Genomic DNA, 23,157 nt, shown 5'->3' with positions numbered 1-23,157 from the left:
ATATATATATATGTATATCCCAGCTGGCTTCGGGCACACAGCGGGGAGAACCTGAATTGGTGCCCAGCCAATCGCAGGGCACGAGGAGATAGACAACCATTCACAATCACACTCATATCTATATATAACATTTCATGCATTTAAAAGAAAGTCATCAAAATCAAACAGTCGATCTGATTAGTGCAGCTCTTTCATAGTTATAATATAATCATTAGTTTTTTTTGTAAGCTCTACTGTACCTGGTTTCCCTTTGACCCTTGTGCACCATCTGCTCCTTGGATACCCTAACAACAGGCAAGGCAAACTTATTTGTATACCATAATTAAATACATGCTAATTAAATCACATGAAAGTCACTGGGACACCAACAAGAGATAGAAAACAAAATCACAAATAAAAGTGACACGTACATGAAACTCATGACAAAATATAAAAACAACAGGAGCATCCCGCTACTTGGTTCTTGGTCTCAGGATACACGGCAAACGTGTTCCAGACAACCAAAGGTATATATTTTTGCCCATTAAGTGTTTGCAAGATGAGCAGTAAGATTTTAGTCTATCCTATAACTCGTGTGAAGTTTCTTGTGTTTGTCAGGACTCTGTCAGCAGCATTTTGCTGCGGCTTCCCCAAATATTTTTTTCTTAAGACTTGTAAATACGCATATTGCAATTTGCAAAAAAATCTGATTTGGTTTGAAGATTTGGCTCGAATACCATCCACTGCCAAATGAACAGACACAGCTGATTGAACATCGATCATGATTTCAAAATTGAAGCAATGTTAACTTACCGGTTGTCCAGGTGGACCTGGCATTCCCCGAGAACCAAAAAGACCCCGTGGACCCTGGAATGAAAGAAAAATCCATTTATCTGCTTATATTGCATTATGACATTATGTGAGGCATACTGTGATGTGACATTTATGCATGCTTGTGTTTACAGATGTATATTTTTATGTGGATATATTACTTTTTGCCAACCTGCTCTACTCTGCACCATATTCTTTGTAGGCTAGCCAAGGCACCTGTTCCAGAAGCACATCTGTGATCTCCAGGGACATGATTGATATGGAAATATAATCACTCTATGTTCTGCTTCTGCTCATTCCAGGCAAACTCATTTTCTACCTTAAGCCCCCCCCCCCCCCCCCCCCCCCCTTTTTTACAGTATTTGCCGGTGAAAACAGCCTCTGTGGTTTAACACAGAATTGCAAGCATGTTTCAGGGCACTTTATTTTCCTGCCACGCAGGGTCCTGCATTTGCAAAGACAACCGCCCACTGAGAACTCGGTTCCTACTGAGAGGAAGATGGAGTGTAAGTCAATCAGCCTGTGTTTGCTGCAGAGATGAGCTTGAGAAATCACACGCTTACTAAAGGTGCTCCTATCATCTCAACCTGCCTCACATTTCCCCAAGAGGTACTTTGTAGCCAAAGTTAAAGGAAGTGGTGACATCGGCAATTCAACCCTCAATCACAGAACTGTGGGGAGGACGGGCTAACCACTCTCACCGTGTCGGCATATTTTGTGTAGATACATATATATAAAATCATTTATCATTGGTGGCCAACCAATCGCAGGGCACAAGGAGACACAAAACCATTCACACTCACACTCATACCTAGGACCAATTTAGGGTGTACATCCAGTCTACTGTGCATGTCTTTGGGATGTTGGAGAAAACTGTAGTACCGGGAGAAAGCCCAGAGGGGAGAACATGCACTTCTCACAGGAAGGTATGAACCTAGAATTTGTTATGTACTTAAATGTATACTCTCACTAGTCTATGACCATTTTGAATTTACTCACACTGATCATGTATCTTGTTTGTATTATCACTCAAATTAAGTACGTTGTCACACTTACATTTTACTTTTTGTTCTTAATCCTTATATTTACTTTTCAACAAAAGTGCTTGTTTGTTCTATAAATTCAAAATTGTATCTTAGCACTCATAATTTTTCTTTTGGAGCTCTGGTTGTCTCAACCTTGAAACAGGGGTGGGTTTTGGGACGGTCCGGCTATGGCCTTGCTGACCAAGGCCAGATAGTATGAGATGGATCCTACCATTATTCGCAGACACCTGATTGATAAAACAATATACCGTAAAACCTCTATTTCAACTTCATGCCGTTCTATTTTTCAAACTTTCCCCAGTAGTGCCGTTCAATTAGAGGTGCCGTTCAATTAGAAGGTGCCACTCTATTTTTCGACTAGCTGGTCAGAATTTTGAGAAGATGCAGTAAATTTTATGGATGAAAAGCGAAACCAGGTAACATATACATATGTATTTAACAAAAGGCACAAATACAAGGTGATTACTGGTAAGTACTAATTACAAATTCACTGGTGAAAATCAAGTGACACGTCGCTGTTGTAGCTGTCCTTGTCAATCACAGCACTTTTCACATCAGCGTCGAGTGTCTGAGTGAGTTCACGTTCATCGTCGCCAGCATTGGCTTGCGGTTAGAGAAGTTGCAAACGAGTCTGAATTGGGCCGTCTGACCTGAAACAATGGATCTGGCAATTCTTCCAGCCATCGAGAGCGTTGGTCAGTCCGCAGCCCTTGAATGACTTGATGATTAGATCCTTCGGCAGATGATCCCAAGCATCGACAATCCATTTCAAATAAACTATCATTGTTGGTGTTCGCATGTTGCCAAATTTGGTGTATGTAGCTCTTCTCGCCGTGCAACATCCAGTTCTCGTTGAACTGTCGGACTTTGGCCTTGAATAGGGCGTTCCAGTAAACCTCGAGGGCCTGTATAAATTTGGTGCAGCCTCCTGGAATCACGGCCACATCAATATGGAGCTTCTTCAATTGCTTCTTGGTGGCATCGCTAATGTGACAACAGTATTAATCCCAGGCAAGAAGGCGCTCACCTTCACAGGTTGAGAAAAACCTCTATTTCACTGGCATGCCGCTCTATTTTTCAAACTTTCCCCCGTAGTGACGTTCAATTAGAGGTGCCGTTCAATTAGAGGGTGCCGTTCTATTTTTCAATTCTTCCACCAAGGCGCCGTTTTATTAGAGGTGTCATTCAAATAGAGGTGCCGCTCAAATAGAGGTTTTACGGTTTCCAAGACTAGCTAGCCATGGAAAACAAATTCAATGGCTCCGAACATGTTGTCATCAATCTCCTGGATCTCCTGCAAATTGCGTTCCATATCGAATATCTCCTACAGATGTCTTAAATAAAGGAACACCACGTTCTTCATTCTCATTCTCGTTGTTGTTCGCTGCCCTCCCCAATTAAATCATTTCGGTGACATCCTCATCAGTTGGGGGGTTATGAGTGGCTAAGGCAGCGTATTGACATCCCCTCGTCATGTCAGCTTCACGGCCGTATCTACGGCGTAAATCCCTCTTAATGCGGGTTCATTTTTGTATTCATAGGTGTTACCACTCGCTTAGTGTACTAGGAGAAGGATATTGTGGCCGTCTTCCGAATGTTCACTTCTTTCTTGGTAAAACACATTGAAGATTAATTTATGCCGCAATGGCGTGCTACGCCTTTAGCATAGCAAGGCTACTTTTTCAGTCACTTTCGTCATGTCTCATTTTTTCTTGGGCTCAATGCCGCTTTGGAGGCATTTTCAAAATCCAAACAAAGCTGGAATTGGCTCGGTGTAGTGCAAGATTCGAAATATAATCCGAAGAAACCAGGAAATGGCATGATATCCTTCTATATTATTCAGCGCGCCATTCTTCTTCTACAGTGAAACATGGCTTCTTCTTCAGCGCCGAGTGCCACCCAATTCAGCGTCAAAGAAGAAGCAAAGCCCTGACTTTCGCCATTTTTTTCTCCCATCTTCCGCTTGCGAGCTTCAGCGTGAATTGACATTTTTATAAACTTTTTTATACTGAATATAAAAAAACGTGATGCACTGAAGCCGCAAAGTAGTGAGGGATCACAGTATAAACTATGATGATTTTTAAAAGTAGTTTTTGTTTTTTTGTTGTTCAATAAATATAAGACAACTCCCTCCTTACATGTCAGGTAATGAATAATAAAAGTTACAGAAATGTTCACAGGTTTCTTTCTTATAAATTTGCCTTCAAACCAAAATTTGGTGTGCAATATGAAATAAATAAAATAATCAACTGGAGACAATAACATTGGCAGGCAGACTATTATCAGCCTCACAAAAAGAAACCATGCAAATTTACCTCTCGTGGCCATTTCAAAATGTTAGATGAACTTAACCCATTTTAACCCAAGTTAACGAGTTTTAAACGTATGCAACATTTTCTTAATATTTGCATGAAAAGGGAGAACTCTGAATTCAGGTAAGAAAATAATTACTGGATGTCCTGAAATGAGGAGAGTTGGTTAAAATAGTTTAAGGACATTTTCATTAAAACAAAGTGTTTGTCCTTAATCTCATAATTGCTTCAGCTTGTTTACTCATCCTTTGTTTTTACTGGAGCCAAGTAAAAAAATTATAAAGTGACGTGACCTTTTAGTCATGTACTCATGTCATTTTGTCTGTATTTTCAAACTTGATGACTCGTGATTGTATGCAGAGATGCCAAATGTAAAAAATAAATAAAGATAATTTTTAGATTTTGTAACCCTTTTTCCTACTGGCATTTATAAGTGAGGTGCATAAAAATAAAGCTCAAAATTGTCATTTATATAATTTTCTCATGCTTTTGAAATGGCTTTCTTTTGTCATTAGTTCTGACAAAGAAATAAAAAAACACAAACAGCAAATCAACTATAACTCACGTTTTCATTTTGTGGACATAGCAAACACACGTCTACATTGCTTGAAACATCTGATGAGAATGCACCGTTGTCTTTGAAAAGGAAGTGAGCACATTACTATCAAAATATTTGAACGTTTTGAGAATGTAAGCTACCTTGTGGTGTAGAGGTTCAATCGCCTGACTACAGTGTGGTGCAGATTTCTGGCCTGCGCGAACGACGACTGGGCTGAATTCTCGAATGGACTCAGCTCTGCCACGCCACACTCTGTGCCAGACCTCACCGACTGACTGAAATTCGTGACCCACCAATCAAAGGCATCTATTTACAGGACCTTGGCTGATCAGCTTCGGACATAGTGGTCACTAAGTTGTTTGTCGAGCTTTTCTGAGTGTGCATAAGATCACTTGAATTTGTTGTGTGTTTGAGTACGCGTGGACGTATTTAACAAATTGGGTTGGAGTGGGAGGTTTGCAGCAAAAGCAAATGAAACAAGTCCCAAGCACAATTGCATTCATTTTTCATTGTTGCACAAGAAATACACATTTCAAGGAGTAGGGCGAAATTGAATTAACTGTACTAGTTTGGTCCAAAACATGTTGTTGTGAGAGCCACACAATCAACCCAAGTTCGCAAAACCTCAGGAGTTCACATATGTAACGCCGACCAAAACACGCATTGAATGGCTTTCCGTGCTACAAACTACGCTGGTGTAGGCCAAAAGTGGAACGCCACATCCGGTGCCACTGGAATTCAGCTGCTCAGCTCACCTGCACTCAGCCGAGAAAGCCTTCAGCTTGGATGTGACCAAGAGCAGCTATGGGGGTGAGTTGCAGCGACGTGGAACAGCCCTATTTGTTTTATGAAGAGTGCAAGAGTGTGTCTGTACAAAAGTGTAGCTGTGTGGATAGATTGGACAGTACCGGTTGATGGCAATGCGGTTCTTTTTATTTGATTTTCTGATAGGCACATGACTTTACACATAAGCACTCTGTCTGTTGTGAGAATAATTGTCTTTGATACATTACACCTTGTTTTAATATATTGTATAACTCTGTTTAAATAATTTTGATATACGAGCCAGCTATGGACACACCCAATGCACGTTTGAAGAGTAAAGATTCTGTGGAAGAAATGGCCATAACCAGAGAGATGCAGGAGAGAGATTATGAGATGGTTGTAGCTGGACTGCTGAAACTACTCATTTTCTAGCATGAACAGGTCAACTGCCTGACAACTTGTAACTGAAACAACTCCTTATCTGACATTAACAGTTCAACTGTAACTGAAGGCGTGGGTGGTGTTTATGTGCTCAATAAAAAGCTTGCGAACTGCAGAATGGTCAGACATCTAGCGCATTGCAGAGGATGGCTGACCTTCTCCCTTTGCAAAAGTTAACGAAGAAAGCTCGAGTTTGTCATCTTTTCACTCTTACAGGTAGGTCAACAGTCTTATGCAGGAAGAGGTGCAAAGTTCTAGCTCAACACTGTCCTTTCTTAAAATGGAATAAGCATAGCCTAACAATACGCATACTCTAACCAGGCTGAAAAAATAAGAAGATTAATTTTCTAATTTCATTAAAAATAATAATAATTTACCAACATGGAAATGGTCGGTCATTGTTAATCAGGGGTGGCCAAGTTCGGTCCTCGAGAGCCCCTATCCAGTCTGTTTTCCATATCTGCCTCCTCTATCACACTTGAATCAAATGATCACCTCACCAGCAAGCTGTCCAGAAGCTTCATACCGATCACGATTATTTGATTCAGGTGTGTTGGTGGAGGGAGACATGGAAAACAGACTGGACAGGGGCTCTCGAGGACTGGACTTGGCCACCCCTGTTGTAAATCATCTCGTTGCAGGTACATTTTAGGTATACAGCCCTTCTGTATTTCCTATATTTGACAGTTATAGACGACCAATTTGATGGGGGGCTGGCAGTGATCAAATGCATCAAAACGGATTGGACATCTATCGCAGTCAATGAAAACCAGTGAAATAATATTGTAATGATTTCAAATCTTTGTCTTTTTCTTTATTTTTTTAATGAGTGAAAAATAGTTGCCTGATCTGTAAAAAGTAATCTGAAGGGAATTTTTCTATTCATTTCTATTCTGTTGAAATCAAATGGAGGTTAAAATAACTTACTTAGAATGCTTTTCAAGTCAAGTTTATGCCTTGTGACACACTTACATCCCTAATACAATAGAGTTAATCAAAAGTAATGAAGTCCTGTTTAAGTACAACTTAAAAGTATAATTAAAAAAACAATGATGTCTGCAGATCTATGAGTTTTACTTACAGGTTCACCAGGTTGCCCCCTTGGTCCAACAGGACCGTCTGGTCCCTTAAAAAAATAAAAAAATTAAAAAAACGAAGACAAAACATTTGTAACAAGGATCGTGTCACCATATTTAGCCATATATAGGTCATTTAAATTTGTATGCCTCTTGCATGCATTTCTTTTTTGTTCATATGACTGAAAAACTGCTCTCTTTCACTTCAACAATCACTAGATCCTGAGAAAAATCCGGGTTTATATTATTTGGGGGGTATTACAGAACATTGTGTGTCTTTCTTAGTGTGGTAGCCATGGAGATATTTAAATTCTGAATCTTGTGAAATTGTTAACAACAAACTAAAGGAAGCGGTGTTTTGTCGATTTGAGAGAAATAGTCTTTGCTCACCTTTTCTCCTGGCTCTCCATGGGGACCTTGAGGGCCAGGCTTTCCTCTCTCCCCCTAAAAGAATTATCAGAACAAATACAATGTTTTGAATATGCCAGCTAACTAAGGTTGGATATCCGTCTGTTTAATCTAATTACTACTACAAACTTTTTAAAATGTTTTCCGGCACTTAAACGCTTCCAGAATAAATACTTTCCAAAGAAAAAAAAACCTGCACACTTGCTTCAACAAAAACACTAGGTAGGAAGTTATATAGGTAAGTAGGTAGATATTGGACCTTGATGCATACCTGCAATGTTTTAAGAGAATATTGGTTACGAATGACAAATAGCAAGACTTAAAAGTTAGAGTCCACAACAACAACAACCACCTGAATGATGACTTGTCAGGCCACCAAACCTATGAAAATGTACATATTATATATAATTTGATTGTGTGTACAGTACTGTGTATATACAATGGTACCTCTACTTACGAATGCTTCTACATATAAAATTTTCAGGTTATGAAACCATTTGTTATGCAAATTACTGTTCCAATATACGAAAACAAGATCCAAGTTACGAAATCCCCCAAAGCATGGTAAATGCATTTCCTGTATCGTTATTTTATTTGGAAATTGTCCCTGTAATATTGCGGCCCGCTTTACCTCCACAACAACTCTCTTTTGCCCGCCCCGCCGTTTGTCCTTTCGAAGTTGCTTTTTAAAAATTAGTGGTGCGAATTAAATGAATAAGCGGGCCCTGTCATTCATCGAAAAACAGAACATAAGAAAACGGCGTGAGTTTGACCGATTATTGCATGGCAATACAGGCAGCAGTAACAGACCTACTAGCATTGCTACGGTAGCAGAGGGAAGCATTAAAAGCAATGACTCCTTGGCATGGCCTATCTATACAGAACGACGAGATGGAGAGACTGTTAGCCCTTTGGAGTTCTATTTAATGCTAAGTTGTATATATGTATATATATAATTTTAGGAGTTTCGCCGTAAATGCAAACTCCGGGACTCCAGTCAACCTCCATATACTCCTGAAATCCCCCAAAAATGTCACTTACATTTTTTGGGGTAAGCAACCATTTCTGAAAAGTACCAAATTGCCAATTTAAAAGCCACGAAATTCACACCATCGCTACGCATTCCGCCGTCTTGATTCAACTGCCCTGTAAACCGGGAGAATTCGGTAACACGAGTGCATTGTGAATCATCTGAGTTACAAGTTCTGACGAATTATTCATCTTGTGCGACTTCAGCGATGCAATCATCTCCATGCAAGCACAACATGCAAGTGCGACTTCAGCGTGACACATGTTGGAATTACTGACTGTAAAACGCAAGTAGAAGGACCCAAACACAAAGATAAACTTATTTTCATTATGCTGTACTTTTTCAATAGTTTGCAAAAACACAATATTTCAATTAATGTAAAAAGATAATAATAGCAGTTTGATTTAAATTGTCCTATGCTTATTTTTCTTATTTTTTTAATCGATTTTGCTTGAATCGCATTCACTCCGGAAATACTCCGGAAATGGGACAACGGTACTCTTGAAATGGGATCGACGGAGGTTGGCAGCTCTGTATATAGTTTTTCTGTTTTTCCAACATCACTTTTCATATCCTTTCTTCTGCTTGCGAGTTGAAGATAAAAAAACTGTGATGTACTGAAGCCACACAATGTAAACACATCTATCGTGCTAATTCAGCGTGACACATGTTGGAATTACTGATTGTAAAACGCAAGTAGAAGGACCCAAACACAAAGATAAACTTATTTTCATTATGCTGTACTTTTTCAATAGTTTGCAAAAACACAATATTTCAATAAATGTAAAAAGCTGATAATAGCAGTTTGATTTAAATTGCCCTATGCTTATTTTTTTTATCGATTATGCTTGAATTGCATTCACTCCGGAAATACTCCGGAAATGGGACAACGGTACTCCTGAAATGGGATCGACAGAGGTTGGCAGCTCTGTATATAGTTTTTCTGTTTTTCCAACATCACTTTTCATCTCCTTTCTTCTGCTTGCGAGTTGAAGATTAAAAAAACTGCGATGTACTGAAGCCACACAATGTAAACACATCTATCGTGCTATTTGTGTTAACATGGAAATATATGCATTAGCATTCACATGACAGTAAGATAATGAGCTCACTTTGTGTCCCTGGGTTCCTGGGAGTCCTGGCAGGCCATCAAAACCTCGATCACCCTGGGATTTCAACAGAACAAGCTCGTTAAATCTCGTTTTTTTCCGTAGACGACATAATTATTGTTGCCTTTAGGAATGAGGCATGCAAAAAAAAAGCAAATTACTGTTTGGCAGTCACCGTATCATTTAGTTCAGTTCATTCTTGGTTTAATAAAAGAACAAAACTGAGAATTTCATCAACATTTTTAACCAAAAACCTTTATTGTTTTGTAGCCAGAACCCCTTTATATCCTCTTGGTTCACAATGCAATCAAGTCAAAATAAAATTCACACACAAGTATCAAACCCACCAATTTTGATAAGTGTTACTCAAAAATTGCATGTACTCATAATTAACTATTTCAGTGTAATTGAGAATGTCAGATTTCTTAATATGTGGCTCTTTTGACCCTTCTGCTATGAATTTAAATTACTTTAGTTAGTTAAACTAGTTCACTAGCAGACGTCCAGTTCAAATGATGGTTCGCTAACACCTTCCCACTTCGAATGGATTGGACGTCAATCAACGACAACCAATGATTTTTAAAAGGCATTTTTTAACCATAGGAATTTCATGATTAAGTCATTTGTGTCGTAATTTTTTTCTTGCGCTATGGTTGCAGATCAAATTAAAAAAACATCAAATGCCTTACTGTCTTACCTTAACACCTGTTTCTCCTGGAACTCCACGTCCTCCATCTGTTCCAGCCCTTCCCTAAACAAAGCATGATTCAGTTATTCATTCATTTTACAAATCGCTTATCCTCACAAGGGTCACAGAAGGTGCTGGAGCCTATCCCAGCTGACTATGGGCAGAAGTCAGGAGACACCCAGAATTGGTGGTCAGCCAATTGGAGGGCATGAGGAGACGGACAAACATTCATGCTCAGACACATAGGTAGGGGAAATTTAGAGTGTTTAAACAGCCTACCATACATCGTTATGGGATGTGGGAGGAAACCGGAGTAGTCTGTAAAAACCAACGCAAGCTCGGGGAGAACATGCAATCTCCCCACAGTGAGGAATGACCTGGCATCAAACCCTCAACCCCACAACTGTGAGGTTGACACACTAACCATTCATCCACTGGGTAACCCACCTTGATCCAGTTACAATAATTAAATAATATATTGTATGATATAGATATTTCAATCCTATAGCTCACCATTTTTCCTGGTTTTCCATTACTTCCTTGTAGTCCTGGTAATCCTTGAGGTCCCTGTACGGACCAGAAAAAGGGAAAAATAAATGTGTAAAGAATAGTGGGTGGGGGGCAGCCTGTTTGAAAGAAAATCAATACAATGACAATGAGAGCATGTGTCAGATGGAAGCTTGGAGTGAGATAAAGGCATCTGCTCTTACCGTAGGGCCCGGTTCACCAACATTTCCTTTGGGTCCGGTGGGGCCTGGAGATCCCTGTCAAATGGATCAGGTGGGGGTTGACTAAGATTGAGCATTTCTCTTTTAAAAGGTTAGCACATTTATTCAAGACAATTTGGCTTACCAGTGAACCGGACCGGCCTGAAAGACCTCCCGGACCTGGAGGTCCTTTCATTGAAAGCTGGAAGAATCACACAATCATAGGACGCATCTCTTCCTATATTGCCATCGCGCAATCACTTACCTGAGCCTGTTGTATGATAGCATGCGCTTGTGCCTCTTGTGGGGACACCACTGGTCCTTTTTCGGAATTGCTATTAAACTGGAACTGATAATTTAGTCAGGAGAACATTAGAGTGGATTTCAGGCAAACATGACCCCTTTGTCGTTAACACAGGTGAGGTATCTTTGTCTAAGTATTATGTACAAAATTGTGAGTCTTACAGGTAGCATTAGCAAGGTTCCTTGGGGACCTGGAATTCCGTCAACTCCGGGAAGACCTGGCCGTCCTGTCGGACCCTTCAAATACATGCCCAAGCATACATGTGAATTAAGTCATAGGCTGCTGCCTTTGACATTATTGGACGTCCAATCGATTTGAATTGGGTGGGCTTAACATTCGCTGCGACTCCTCCCACTAAAAATGGTTTGGACATCGACTAGTAAAAAACTCATTTTAAATAACAGCAGTAGCCACATGAATCAATAGGTCAGAGTTGAGAAAAGGAACTTCACCCTTTTAACTAACAGATAAGCCCTTTTAATTTCAATTTGTAGAAAGTGATAGCGATGATATTTTTGGGGATGAGAGCAAATGTAAGGTAAAGACTAAGAGAGTTGGATCGACAAGGTCATTAAGTCTATAGATCCAGTTTTTTAGCCTCAAAGCTATTTAGTCAAATTGTCTCTGAAATTGCATTTGATTTGTTTTGGATAGAAGTTAACTTGAGAATGAAAACGCTCCATTCCATTGTTTCATGCATAACTCACTGGCTGCCAATGACTGAGCCAGATGTCCAATTAATTTGAATTGGGATGGCAGCAAATGAAAAATAGTTCATTGGCTTCCACCCTCTCATTCCAAATGGATTGGACATTTACTAGTAGAATTTATACCAGGAGGTCAGCAGATTTATAATTGGACAGTTAACATTGTCAATGGCACTAAAAGGGCCTTGGATTAATGTGGTCAAGGGTCACAGAGGTCATAAAAGATATTTCACAGTAACATGATAACGAATTAGCCAATTAAAATCAAAAGTGAAGGATATGTGATATGATGAGAAGAGAGTGAGTAGAGAAGAAAAAAAGTCAAAATTCTCAAATCAAAAGCCTCTAATCCAATTTCTGCTTTAGAATCTATCTGAACTGAAACGATACGTTAAAATAGGCTACTTGCAAGTACGTCTGGTCTGTAAGGGTGCTCATTCATGTTTTTTTTTTTCATTTTATTCCCCTTTGACCCTTAAGAGTCTACAGTAATGTGATATTGTACAAGGTCTATTCACCATTTCGCCAGGGTCTCCTCTTGGTCCTGGCTGTCCTAAAGGTCCAGCTAGGCCAGGAAATCCCTTTAAAGGATGAAAAATTATCGTTAGTATTGTATGACATGGAAAACATGGTGACTTTTTCATAATCTTCATCATTATAATGTTTTTCACTGTGCCCCAATTAATCACCTAATGTTGTCCAATTAAATTTATTAATGCTGTCTTGGTTGACACACCTCTGCAACATCGTGTGGAGATCGGGGACGGTGCCTCTGGATTGGCAGACCGGGGTGGTGGTTCCCCTTTTTAAAATTGGGGACCGGAGGGTGTGTTTCAATTACCGGAGAATCACACTCTTCAACCTCCCCGGTAAGGTCTATTCTGGGGTACCTGCGAGGAAGGTCCACTGGGAGCTCGAATCTCGGATTCAGGAGGAGCAGTGTGGTTTTCGTCCTGGCCGTGGAACAGTGGATAAGCTCTACACCCTCAGCAGGGTCCTCGGGGGGTCATGGGAGTTCGCCCAACCAGTCTTCATGTGCTTTGTGGACTTGGAGAAGACGTTCGACCATGTCCCTACAGTCTTTTGAGGGGTACTCCGGGAGTATGGGGTTCCGGAATCCCTGTTACGCGTGGTCCAATCCCTTTATGATCGGTGTCAGAGTCTGGCCCGCGTAGCTGCCAGTAAGTCGGATCTGTTACCAGTGGGGTTTGGACTCCGCCAGGGCTGCCCTATGTCACCGATTCTGTTCATCACTTTCATGGACAGCATATTTAGGTGCAGACGTGGCGTTGAGGTGGTCCAATTTGGTGGCCTCAGTATTGCATCCCTGCTTTTTGCAGATGATGTGGTTCTGTTGGCTCGATCCGGCCGTGATCTCCACCTCTCGCTGGAACGATTTGCAACCGAGTGTGAAGCGGTCGAGGTGAGAATCAGCACCTCCAAATCTGAGACCATGGTCCTCAGTCGGAAAAAGGTGGCATGCTCTCTCCGGGTCAGGGACCAGGTCCTTCCCCAGGTGTAGGAGTATAAGTATCTGGGGTCTTGTTCACGAGTGAGGGAAGAATGGAGCGGTAGATCAACAGGCGGATCGGTGCAGCGTCTGCAGTGATGCGTACTCTACACCAGTCTGTTGTGGTGAAGAAGGAGCTGAGCCAAAAGAAGAAGCTCTCTATTTACCAGTCGGTCTATGTTCCCATCCTCATCTATTGTCATGAGCTGTGGGCCGTGAACGAAAGAACCAGATCCCGTATACAAGCAACTGAAATGAGTCTCTTCCGCAGGATGTCCGGACTCTCCCTTAGAGATGAGGTGAGAAGCTCAGTCATCCGGAAGGGGCTCGGAGTAGAGCCACTGTACCTCCGGATTCGAGAGGAGCCAGATGGCTCGGGCATCTGATCAGGATTCCCCCTGGACGCCTCCCTTGGGAGGTGTTCCGGGCACGTCCCACCGGGAGGAGGCCACGGGGCCGACCTCGGACACGCTGGGGAGACCATGTCTCCCGGCTGGCCCGGGAACGCCTTGGGATACTCCCGGGAGAGCTGGATGAAGTGGTTGGGGAGAGGGAAGTCTGGGCTTCCCTGCTGAAGCTGCTGCCCCCACGACCCGACTTTGCATAAAGCGAAATATAATGAGATGAGAATATTTCAGATTTTTAATCTATAAATGCTATTCATATTGCAAAATAACTTTGATTACATTGTCAATGCAATGTCTTAGCGGATACAATTTCTCATAACAGCAGAGACAGCATGTTACATGTGATAAATTACCTGTATACCTGTGGAAATTGGTATAACGAAACCACTCAATCTCAAGAATTATCTCATCTCATCTTCTTTCGCTTTATCCGAAGTCGGGTCGCAAGGGCAGCAGCTTCAGCAGGGAAGCCCAGACTTCCCTCTCCCCAGCCACTTCATCCAGCTCTTCCAAGAGGACCCCAAGGCGTTACCAGGCCAGCCGAGGTCGGCCCCATGGCCTCCTCCCCGTGGCCGGATGATTCGCCTAAAGACGTTTCGCCGACGGACGTTTGACAGACGGACAGGTCGCCGAATGGACGTTCCACCGAACGGTCAATCGGCCGAACGGAGCTTCGGCCGACCGGAGGTTTCGCCGGTGCGCTTGCCCCACCCCCGGATCGTTTGTGTACAAGTTTTGCAACCTCGGCCCGCGGGCCATATACGGCCCGTTAGGATTTTTAATCCGGCCCGCCGAGTAGGTAAATCATATCCCTACGGTCATCGGAGGGGTTTCTCCCCGGGAACAGTGCTTCGTGGGCGGATTTTAATGACACATGCTGAGTTTCATTATCGAGCTCCATATATTTCCCGAGTTTGAGCACTTTAAAAATCGGCGGGGGTTCCCCCCGAGCCTATCCAAGAATAGTGCACCGTGAGCGGACTGGGTTGGACGACGCCCCGCTGAATTTCTGCAGCTCCAGAATTTTTTAAAATTTGAGCCCCACACACATTGGAGGGTTTTTTCACCGAGCACAGTGCTCTGTGGGCGGACAGGGGTGACACATGCCCCGCTGAGCACCATAATTTTTTTCTAAGCGTGACCACCACACACATCAGCGGCGTTTTTTCCCGAGTGTAACCAAGGATAGTGACACATGAGCGGATTGGGTTGGCTGATGCCCCGCTGAAATCCCGAGCTCCATAAATTTTTCAAAGTATGAGCACCACACACATCAACGGTGTGTTTCCCCAGTGCTTATCCGACATTTGATGTCGCAAATACAAATACTAGTATTTGTATTTAATCATTAAACGCTGATGCCCCGCTGAAATCCCGAGCTCCATAAATTTTTCAAAGTATGAGCACCACACACATCAACGGTGTTTCCCCAGTGCCTATCCGACATTTGATGTCGCAAATACAGATCGTAGTATTTGTATTTATTTAAGAGCTCCAGTATTTGTATTTGATCATTAAATGCTGTTTTAGGATGGATTTAACATGATTGCTGTCATTATATGCCGTGTACTTGTATTTAGAAATATGCCCAGCGGGGGGCAGTACATGCCCTTGTTATTGCGGGGGGCAGTACATGCCCTTGTTATTCCTAAATGAATGTTATCTGTAACGGCCGAATATGGCCCGCGGGCCGAGGTTGTAAAACGCGTACACACACGATCCGGGGGCGGGGCGAGCGTGCCGGCGAAACAGCCGTTCGGCCGATTGACCGTTCGGTGGAACGTCCATTCGGCGACCTGTCCGTCTGTCAAACGTCCGTCGGCGAAACGTCTTTAGGCGAATCATCCGAGCACCCCTCCTCCCGGTGGGAACACCTCCCGAGGAAGACGTCCAGGGGGCATCCTGATCAGATGCCCAAGTCAACTCACCTGGCTCCTCTCGATCTGGAGGAGCAGCGGCTCCACCCCCGGATGACCGAGATTCTCACCTTATCTCTAAGGGAGGGTCCAGACATCCTGCGGAGGAAACTCATTTCGGCCGCTTTTATCCGGGATCTTGTTCGTTCGGTCACAACCCACAGATGGGAGTGGGAATGTGGATCGGTCGGTAAATAGGTAAACATTTTTTGTAAAACCGATCTTGTTTTACCCATTTCTGATCGTCTCAGTCACTGGTAGCAGAGGGAAACGTCATTGTCGACTGCTAATATTGTCATGCTTTAAGCATGATATGCGCACCCGCATTCCCCTTTCATCCGCCTTTTCACTATATAAATATAGCAATGTACTCAGACAGTCAAGCTGTCAGAGTCATCTACAGAATCTTGAATTTAGTGCATACTGATTGGGCACACCATCCACTTTGGAGAAAATTTTAGACTTTTAAGTGCACCCTATGTGAGTAAATGTGTTCCGCGTCGCATTTGAAAATTGTTTTATCTCTTTAAACGGATAATTGCAATCAGTAATAAGGGGAGCAATTGGCCGAGGTTGGAAGGTCTCTTTCAGCACCCTACGCTCCAACACGATATGAGTACTTCAAATACTCAAAAAATTCACTCTTGACTTTGCCTCTAATATTAACAGTTGCAGCAAGGACAGTTTTTTTTACAAAAGCTAAGGCCCGTTTATTTTCAGTGGCAATAGATTACAAATTTGAAAAAGGATGGTGTCCTTCTTTTTTTGCTCAAATAACAGTTTTCATATATCAAAAAGCTCAGAAAATCAAAGTTAACAAATTGAAATTAAAAAAAATATATTACGGGGTGTTCTGGTGTCTTATGTGGTTAGCATGTTGGCCTCACAGCTCTGGGGTCCTGAGTTCAAATCCAGGTCGATCCACCAGTTTGCATGTCCTCCCTGGGCCTGTGTGGGTTTTCTCCGGGTACTCCGGTTACCTCCCACATTCCAAAGACAAGCATAGGAGGCTGATTGGATACTCTAAATTGCCCCTAGGTATGAGCGCGAGAGTAAAAGGTTGTACGTCTCATCCTTCCCTGCAATTGCCTTACCACCGATTCAGGGTGTTCCCCGCCTATGGCCTGAAGTCAGCTGGGATAAGCTCCAGCATCCCCCATGACTCTAGTGAGGATAAAGTGGTTCAGCACGGTTTTAGCGATTTAGATTTTTCAAATATTTTTGAAAAACTGCAACAAAAAGTTGTTCATGTGTTTTCGCAGTGCCTATTTACGCCAATGGCTGTTACAAACGTCAATCCAAATATGCAATGAGATAGCTACATCCTTTAATTAGACAGATAAAATGAATATTGATAGATGCTGGCCCATTCTAAATAGCTGCTAAGTTTCAAGAGGATGCGTTTCCAAATGATGAAAAAGTAGGACTTCAACATTAGATACACAAGGAGCTGAGAAACAAGATCTACTTGAGTGAGACCTTGACAAACCTTAAGCCTGTTTTATTTTGTATTTTTTTCAAAGATGGCGCCGTCACGTGGAAGCTAGTGTCATTAGCTTTGTCCACTCTTAAGTTTTTCGTGTTTTACAGCACTTCTATCTTTTTTTAATTACATTTTAATATTTCTAAATACAATCCTTTTTACTTTACTTTGTACTTTATACTTTAATGTTTTTACAACTTTCTTTGTTCTCTTAGCCTGGCTTCTTTCTGTTACTTCTTTTTTGGAACCATTCAGCCATGCCTACGCTGCCATACACATGGGACTAGCTGTTACAATACGCCCCAGAAGGAGCAACACCTCAATTACCGCTGGAAATTTGGAGCTGGACAAAAGTGCCGGGAGAAGGAGCAACACTTCTGACCAACTATTCCATCATGGGATAAGAAGTAAGAGCTGTCAGCGCTTACCAGGCCGGAAGCGGAGTCGAGGAGTTCTGCCCTGCTGCTGTTTTCTTCAGCTCCAGACTACTGAGGAACTGTGCGGATAAGCTTGGAAAAGTGACTCTGCATATTCTCTACCTCGGTCCCAGTCTGCAGAAGTTCCCCATCTTGTGGAAGACTTCCTGTGTGTGGTTCCAGTTTTTGTCCAACTTTACAACGTCTTTTTGAGTCTGTATCCGTTTTTGCTACCGCGACCAAGATGGCGCCGTTCAAGTGGCAGCTGGCGGCGGTAGCTCCGTCCACTCTTGCTCATTTTGTGTTTTTGCTGCTTTTCTGTCTTAATGATTTGACATGGTGATTCTCAATGATCCCATTTACTTTGATTTGCTTTGTACTTTGTGCTTTTGCTCTGTTATTCTGTCTAATCACCCTCTTGCTACTGCCATAATGAAATTTCCCGAATACGGGATGAATAAAGTTATCCAATCCAATCCAATCCAAACTGTTGAACTCACATTTGATGTTACTTGTTTAATTGAGTAGTTAAAAGGTCAATTACATTTAATAGCCTACAGTGAGTCCTTGCATGTAGTTTGTCAGGGAACCTCTATCCACACTTCTTTTTATGTTTTATTTAGGTCTTATTAACAACAATCCCAATAAATTCCATCAGAGTAGCTTCTTATCGCCATTCATTGAGACGACAACTCACCTCCATTCCTGGCAGACCTGGCGGTCCTTCACCTAGCGAACCCTATGAACAGATTAGCAGAATCTCAACACATTTGCATGCTTAGGGAACTAAACCCACTCCGCTATTCATGCCTGTGGCAGCTCACCGGTTCAAAGACCGCGGGCTCACCCTTCTGTCCTTTCTCTGTTGGCAGGCTTGCCTGAGGAAGGGACGCAGATGAATACTTAATCACTTGACACGGACAAACTGGGGACAAATTGACTGGCTTTAAATGTCTGACTCGATGTTTACTTTTTCTTCCCACGTCTGCACATGTTCTCGCAAAGCAAAATCGTAGTCTTTGTCATATATTTCGTACTCTTCGTACTCAGATGTTGTGTTATTGTAGTCATCATATTCAAGAACCTGTTTCAAAACACAATTTATGACACTTGTAGTCAATGTGCCTTGTTTTGTTACATTTAACTAACCTCAGATTCAGTAATATTCGTGCCCGCTGTTACTATGGAAACAGCAAGGTCCTCAATGCGATTGCTGTAAAGGTCATCCACCTCTGGGCTTGTTCTGAACCCTGGTTCCTGCATGCCAATTGAAAGATGAAATGTTAGCCCCAAAGATAGAAAATTCTTAAAATGAGTTCACGAAAAGATATCCAATCTATTTGAACTGGAAGTGTGGCCGGACCTCCAACTTCAAATTAAATGGAGGTCTATCACCATCAATGGGAATTAATGAGTTAAGAGGGATGCCATCCTAATTGTGGAGAGTACAAAAGAAACTTTTTACTCTACCGTAAACCCTTGACATACGAGTGTCCCAAATTCCGAGCAGATTTTTGCCCTGCGATTACGAGACAAATTTGAGATACGAGCATACGAGATGGTTCTCGATGCGGCTATCCTGATGGCCAAGTATGCGAGAGGCTGCTTATGAGAACGGCATCACTCTGTCTTTTTCACCGCACCCCCCTCGCGTGAAGATATCTACGAGCACCGGGCCATACAGGTTACATTTTTCTACTGGAAATAGCGTGACCGAATCGATAATCTGCAAAAGAGACAGGGTAATCTACATGGACTTGAAAGCAAAGCAAGCATCTAAAAAAGACTCCAGCAGAACCCTTCAAAGCGAGCCGTGGCTGGTTCGATAATTTTAAAAAACGAGCTGTGATACACTCGGTTCTGAGGCACGGAAAAGCAAGTTCCAACTTGAAAGTCGCGGTGGAATACATTAACATCTTTGCCTCAGTTATCGCACAAGCAGGTTTAAATTTAGTGTAACGTAAGATGAAAACATAGTTTTAACTGTGTATAGTAATCTTAGTTCATTTAAGTTAAATTTAAAGTTTATGTTATGTTACGAGCTCTCCGTCAAGTCTCTCTCCTGTCTTTTCTCTCTCTCTCTCTCTCATCCATGCACTTCGTGGTAAGCCACTACAGTCTGTTTGTACTGAGTAATTAAACATTATAGTATTGAAGATCCTAATCACTAGATAGGTATTTGTTACTTTGTGATTAGGTGGTGACTTAGAACAAATGAAAAATAAAAAGATGTTTTTCCATTGTAATATCCAGTTTGGCGTGATTTATCAGAGGGTGGGGATGGATTAATTTGTATTTAGTTATTTTCTATGGGAAAAATGTATATGGGTAAATTGACACACAAGCTCACATTGAGCTCATATTTCAAGATATTAATGTGTACCTGGGATGGGCAATATGACTCCAATTGCTGGTGTCCGCACTGTGTTTCACTGGTTCATTTCATTGTTTTAATACAAATGTTTACGATACTCAAAGAATTCAATTTCATCAACTAACAAATACAGTCGTATGAAAAAATTTGGCCACCACTGATTTTGATGATTTTCCGTCCGTCATAAGTCATTGGTTGTTCCGCAGGCCGGCCAGGCGGCTTGAGTAATTAGCGCACCGGCCTCACAGCTCTGGGGTCTTGGGTTCAAATCCAGGTCGGTCCACCTGTGTGGAGTTTGTAAACTCCACACAGGTGGGACATAACCTGATTTGAACCCAGGACCCCAGAGCTGTGAGGCCGACGCGCTAAACACTCACGCTTTCAGGTTTGATCATTTAGTTGGGGGGACTGTGATAATTTCATAGCATAGTCGCCTTTGGAGTTCATTGGTTTGGAAGTATGGGTGGGGACAAGTGAGATAAAACATTTTTATTGTTTAGAATTGTTGATGTCAGGCTGGTCATGTGACCTGCACTCGGCTTTGATAGGTTTGGCTTAGTTTCGCCTGCTGATACAACAGTTTTTTGACCATGCACCATGATTTGTTATGAAGATCGTTATTAAACAGATTTAATATAACTTTCTTGTCCTGTCGTCTGCGTTCAAGACTTCACGTTAATCCCGTTTCAAGAGTTATATTGAAGACGTTGGAAATACACACAAGATTATTGCATAAATTATGCACATCCATTGTACGTACCTTGCATATTAGGCAGTGGCAAGAACAATATTTTTGGCATTACATGTTTGGAACTAAAAACATGAACAGAAAATCTACTCAAGACTTGAGGCCAATTATTTTTGGGAGGGCTCTAAAGAGGGTCTGGTGGTTTTGGTTGGTTAGTGGAAAGCAAAAGATGAGAGAGATTGAAAGATTTATGATTGGTTAAATTACTTACAAATTGATGGGCTGTTAACTTGTCTACCTCATCATGAATTAATGCGGTCATGACGCTTGCTGAGGGAGCTTCTGTTGAGGGCTCAATGGTAGGCATCAGCACAAGGGACTCATCATTATAGACTTGAGTGGTGCTTCTTGTGTCCCAAAAAGGCTCTTGGGAAAGATACTCAGGCAGCCTGGTAGACACACCAACGAAGCCATCCTTCAAATGTTTCTCTTCTAGTTTTCTTTTCCTGGATCCCCTCTCCTTTCCTTTGCCTTTACCCTTCCCCTTGCCTCTACGTTTGCCATTTCGCATGGAAGCCTCGTCCCGCTTCTTTTTATTCTTTTTTCCCCTTTTGTCCTTTTTCGCTTGTGGTTCTTCTGACCGTCCCAGTTGGGACTTCTTTTCCTAAAAAAAAGGGGGGGATGGGGGGTTGGGGGGTTGGGCGTCGTGGGGGGAAAACGACGAATGACAGAGAAATACACTTGAGAACAATAGCACAAGTAACAGAAATAATACTATCATGTAAAACCATGATAATTCTGATGTTTTACATGATACTCTAGTGTAAAAATTTGATATCATGCAAAAACATTATCACCATCATCTACAAACATGATACGTAGTATTATTTAAAAAAAACTGAATCCCTATAATGTAAAAGCATATGGGGGTTTAGTGGTGGAGCCTATCCCAGTTGACTTCGGGCACGAGGTGCTGAATTCATGGACAGCCAATCAGAAGGGACGGGCAAACATTCACGCTCTCACTTATACCTAGGGGCAATTTAGAGTGCAGGAGGAGTGACCTGGGTCCTTCTCTGAAACACTTATCCTCACCAGGGTGTCGGGAGGATAATTATATATAATCACGTAAAATTATATATATTCACGTAAAATATCATGTAAAAGTGTGATACTTGACTCTTGTTTTTGGTGAGGAGGCATTATTTTTCTGTACAAGAGGATGAATGTACAATTTTATTAAAGTGTCATTGCGCTACCAAGTGGACAAATTTGTATCTTCCTATGCAAACAGCAATACATTTGTCATAGCAAAATTAAGATTAGGCATGTGATTTAGACCCAAACAGTCAATGTGTGCGATGTCAGTGGGAAATGTTGACGTTTTGGCATTCTGAATCATCATGGAGCTGAAATAGTTTAAGAAAAAGTCACCCGGACGAATATCAGCAGATGGACAACTTGTACAACTCTTTTTCACTGGCCAGATTTTGTGCAGACACATGTGCACAGACGCAATGTAAGAATCCGTGAGAAGTGTGAGACTTGTAGACTTGGCTGATTTAACGCACATTTTTCTCCAGATTGGTTTGCAGTTGGTTCAACTGATTTTTTCTCAACCATTTGATTTAAAGCAAATGGCCATTTGAAGGAAATCATCCATCACAAAATCATCACTATACATGTATCGTCGTATGTTTTGTGTAGTGGTCACTTTATTGGAATCCTGTCTGAAAAATGTCCATGCGGGCAAACTTGTTAAATATGACCAATCATAAAAGTTTTAATCAAGGACAAACTGTTTGTTTTGTTATCCAGCATATGGTTTTTCTTCTGAAGATGACAGTACTAACCGTGTGAAGGTCCAGGCCCTGGTTGTTGTTGTGCAAATCCGAGTCGCAGTCTGGCATGTAGTCAATACAGTAGGCGGCAGCGGCTTTGGGGTCATCGTCGATCAGCAGGTGTTGAATTTCTCCCTGAATTAAATGCGAGAAAACAGCGAAATTGTGAAAGTGGCATAATCCTTCTGATCTTGCGAGCGTTGCTAATCCAGTGTCGAGTGAGCGAGTTTTGCTTTCTTTAATTTTTCTGTCTTTAGGTCTCTCAGGCTGCAGGCCTGTACAGGAAATGCTTGAAAAACTGAAAAATGCAATCTCTCCTATCTCTAGGGCCCACTGTAGACAATTTTAGATTTGGGACCAAACCCCTGTGATTGTGAGTGTTATTTGTGTACACCCCCACTCATTAACTCCCAGTGACTGTGATAAACATCAGATCCATTTGAACTGGGATGACTCATAGAGTTTATTTACCACTTATGGCAATAAACGTCCATTTGGGCCAGTAGGGAATTGGCTATTCCAAATAGATTGGACGTCTATCACCGTCAATAGTAGTAAAT

At 41.9% G+C, this 23,157-nt stretch overlaps 1 protein-coding gene across 1 annotated transcript in view; it reads right to left on the bottom strand.

Moving 5' to 3' along the window:
- col5a3a (collagen, type V, alpha 3a) overlaps positions 1 to 23,157 on the bottom strand; it is a 96,318-nt gene that overhangs the window by 51,764 nt on the left and 21,397 nt on the right. The window contains exons 5-22 of the mRNA XM_077619434.1: positions 22,610 to 22,732; positions 21,028 to 21,420; positions 18,844 to 18,951; positions 18,665 to 18,778; positions 18,519 to 18,572; positions 18,392 to 18,433; positions 12,481 to 12,543; positions 11,417 to 11,491; positions 11,217 to 11,300; positions 11,097 to 11,153; positions 10,955 to 11,008; positions 10,758 to 10,811; positions 10,254 to 10,307; positions 9,560 to 9,613; positions 7,400 to 7,453; positions 7,015 to 7,059; positions 793 to 846; positions 240 to 284 (exon numbers count right to left, since the gene is read on the bottom strand). Of these exons, the coding sequence (XP_077475560.1) occupies positions 240 to 284; positions 793 to 846; positions 7,015 to 7,059; positions 7,400 to 7,453; positions 9,560 to 9,613; positions 10,254 to 10,307; positions 10,758 to 10,811; positions 10,955 to 11,008; positions 11,097 to 11,153; positions 11,217 to 11,300; positions 11,417 to 11,491; positions 12,481 to 12,543; positions 18,392 to 18,433; positions 18,519 to 18,572; positions 18,665 to 18,778; positions 18,844 to 18,951; positions 21,028 to 21,420; positions 22,610 to 22,732 (1,527 nt within the window). The remainder of the gene's footprint in view (positions 1 to 239; positions 285 to 792; positions 847 to 7,014; positions 7,060 to 7,399; positions 7,454 to 9,559; positions 9,614 to 10,253; positions 10,308 to 10,757; positions 10,812 to 10,954; positions 11,009 to 11,096; positions 11,154 to 11,216; positions 11,301 to 11,416; positions 11,492 to 12,480; positions 12,544 to 18,391; positions 18,434 to 18,518; positions 18,573 to 18,664; positions 18,779 to 18,843; positions 18,952 to 21,027; positions 21,421 to 22,609; positions 22,733 to 23,157) is intronic.

This window comes from Stigmatopora argus, chromosome 14 (genome assembly GCF_051989625.1).
Source record: "Stigmatopora argus isolate UIUO_Sarg chromosome 14, RoL_Sarg_1.0, whole genome shotgun sequence".
Taxonomy (NCBI): domain Eukaryota; kingdom Metazoa; phylum Chordata; class Actinopteri; order Syngnathiformes; family Syngnathidae; genus Stigmatopora; species Stigmatopora argus.
Note: the sequence above shows the minus strand (reverse complement) of the source record. Positions and strands in the feature narration are given on the sequence as shown.